This window comes from Galeopterus variegatus, unplaced genomic scaffold (genome assembly GCF_000696425.1).
Source record: "Galeopterus variegatus unplaced genomic scaffold, G_variegatus-3.0.2 Scaffold575, whole genome shotgun sequence".
In the NCBI taxonomy this organism is placed as follows: domain Eukaryota; kingdom Metazoa; phylum Chordata; class Mammalia; order Dermoptera; family Cynocephalidae; genus Galeopterus; species Galeopterus variegatus.
Genome location: NW_007726686.1, coordinates 269,990 through 271,193, shown reverse-complemented (window position 1 = coordinate 271,193; position 1,204 = coordinate 269,990). Strand labels below are relative to the sequence as shown.

Sequence of the window (1,204 nt, the reverse complement as noted above, 5' to 3'; positions counted from 1 at the left end):
GGTCCGGTACGGGGGTGACACTGAGGGTTGCGATCCGTTGCCGGACACAGAAAAAGACAAACAAACAAACAAAAAACTAATGCAAAATTTGATTCCAAAATTACTACAGTACGGTAATAAATCACTAGCAATACTCAGCAAATGACCAGGGTCATGCATGTGCTCGCTTTGGTAGCACATACACTAAAATTGGACAAGGGTCCTGCACTACATCACCTATCCTTTTCTCCTAAGACTTTTCTCCTCAAGACTTTACTCAGATCCTATTTATCTATATTTTGCATATAATTCTTACATCCTTCATTTCTCTTTGAATTTGTTACTGACCAAGTTAGCCACATCATTATTTATTCTTCCATTCTGATGATAATAATGGCACCAGCATATTTGCTCTGTGCTTACTATGTGCCAAGCAGGCCTTTAGGCTAAGCCCCTCTACATGCATTGCTTTATATAGTGGATAATATCTTATAGGATACACAGACTCACAAGATGGAAGACAAACTCCAAATTAAGAAAATCTTTTTGGACTAAAGCTTTGAATTAGAATTTTTACCAAAACTGAACACAACGTGCATTTTCCATACTTTGGATGAAAGTCCTGTTGACTGATGGCGGCACTGCCAGCTGGAGAATGACTATTTAAAATAATTCTAGAAGCTCGGAAAAGGAAGTCATCTAACAATGGTTTAATGAGTGATGAACCTGGAATAGAGCATAATATTTATGTTGAGGATGAACACATATTTTAATTCAAAGATCCTATCTTGCACTTTCCTATCAGAGTAGCAACGGCACCCAAGGCCACCCAATGGCAGGGCATAAGGTCTAATTTAAGGTTTAGTTTTTGAATGCTCACTACATGGCAAAGCTCTGTTTGGTGGCGGGGTGGGGATTGGTGGGAGGGTCAGGGAACAGGATACAAAGACAGACAAGTGAGGGTGCCTTCCTCTATGAGCCTACACTACAGTGAAAGGGGTCAAGGTTTCACATCAGAAACCCAGTGACAAGAACACCACAGGCAGAATGGTTTGCATGAATAACTGATTATTGCTCTTGGCATGGGGAGTCCATAGAAGGGTTTTTGAAACTTTTTAAACCTTGCTCTCTTTAGGTAAAAATATATTGCCCTTCTCTCCCTGATTAAGAATCACTCTTTTCTATGTATCCCCAGTAGCCAAGAAGATTTTGTAGAGCTTAGTTT

The 1,204-nt window shown here is 39.9% G+C and overlaps 1 protein-coding gene across 1 annotated transcript in view; it reads right to left on the bottom strand.

Annotated features, from left to right (window-relative positions):
- USP24 (ubiquitin specific peptidase 24) overlaps positions 1-1,204 on the bottom strand; it is a 113,799-nt gene that overhangs the window by 39,963 nt on the left and 72,632 nt on the right. Inside the window, 1 exon segment of the mRNA XM_008570147.1 lies at positions 588-705. Within this exon segment, the coding sequence (XP_008568369.1) occupies positions 588-705 (118 nt within the window).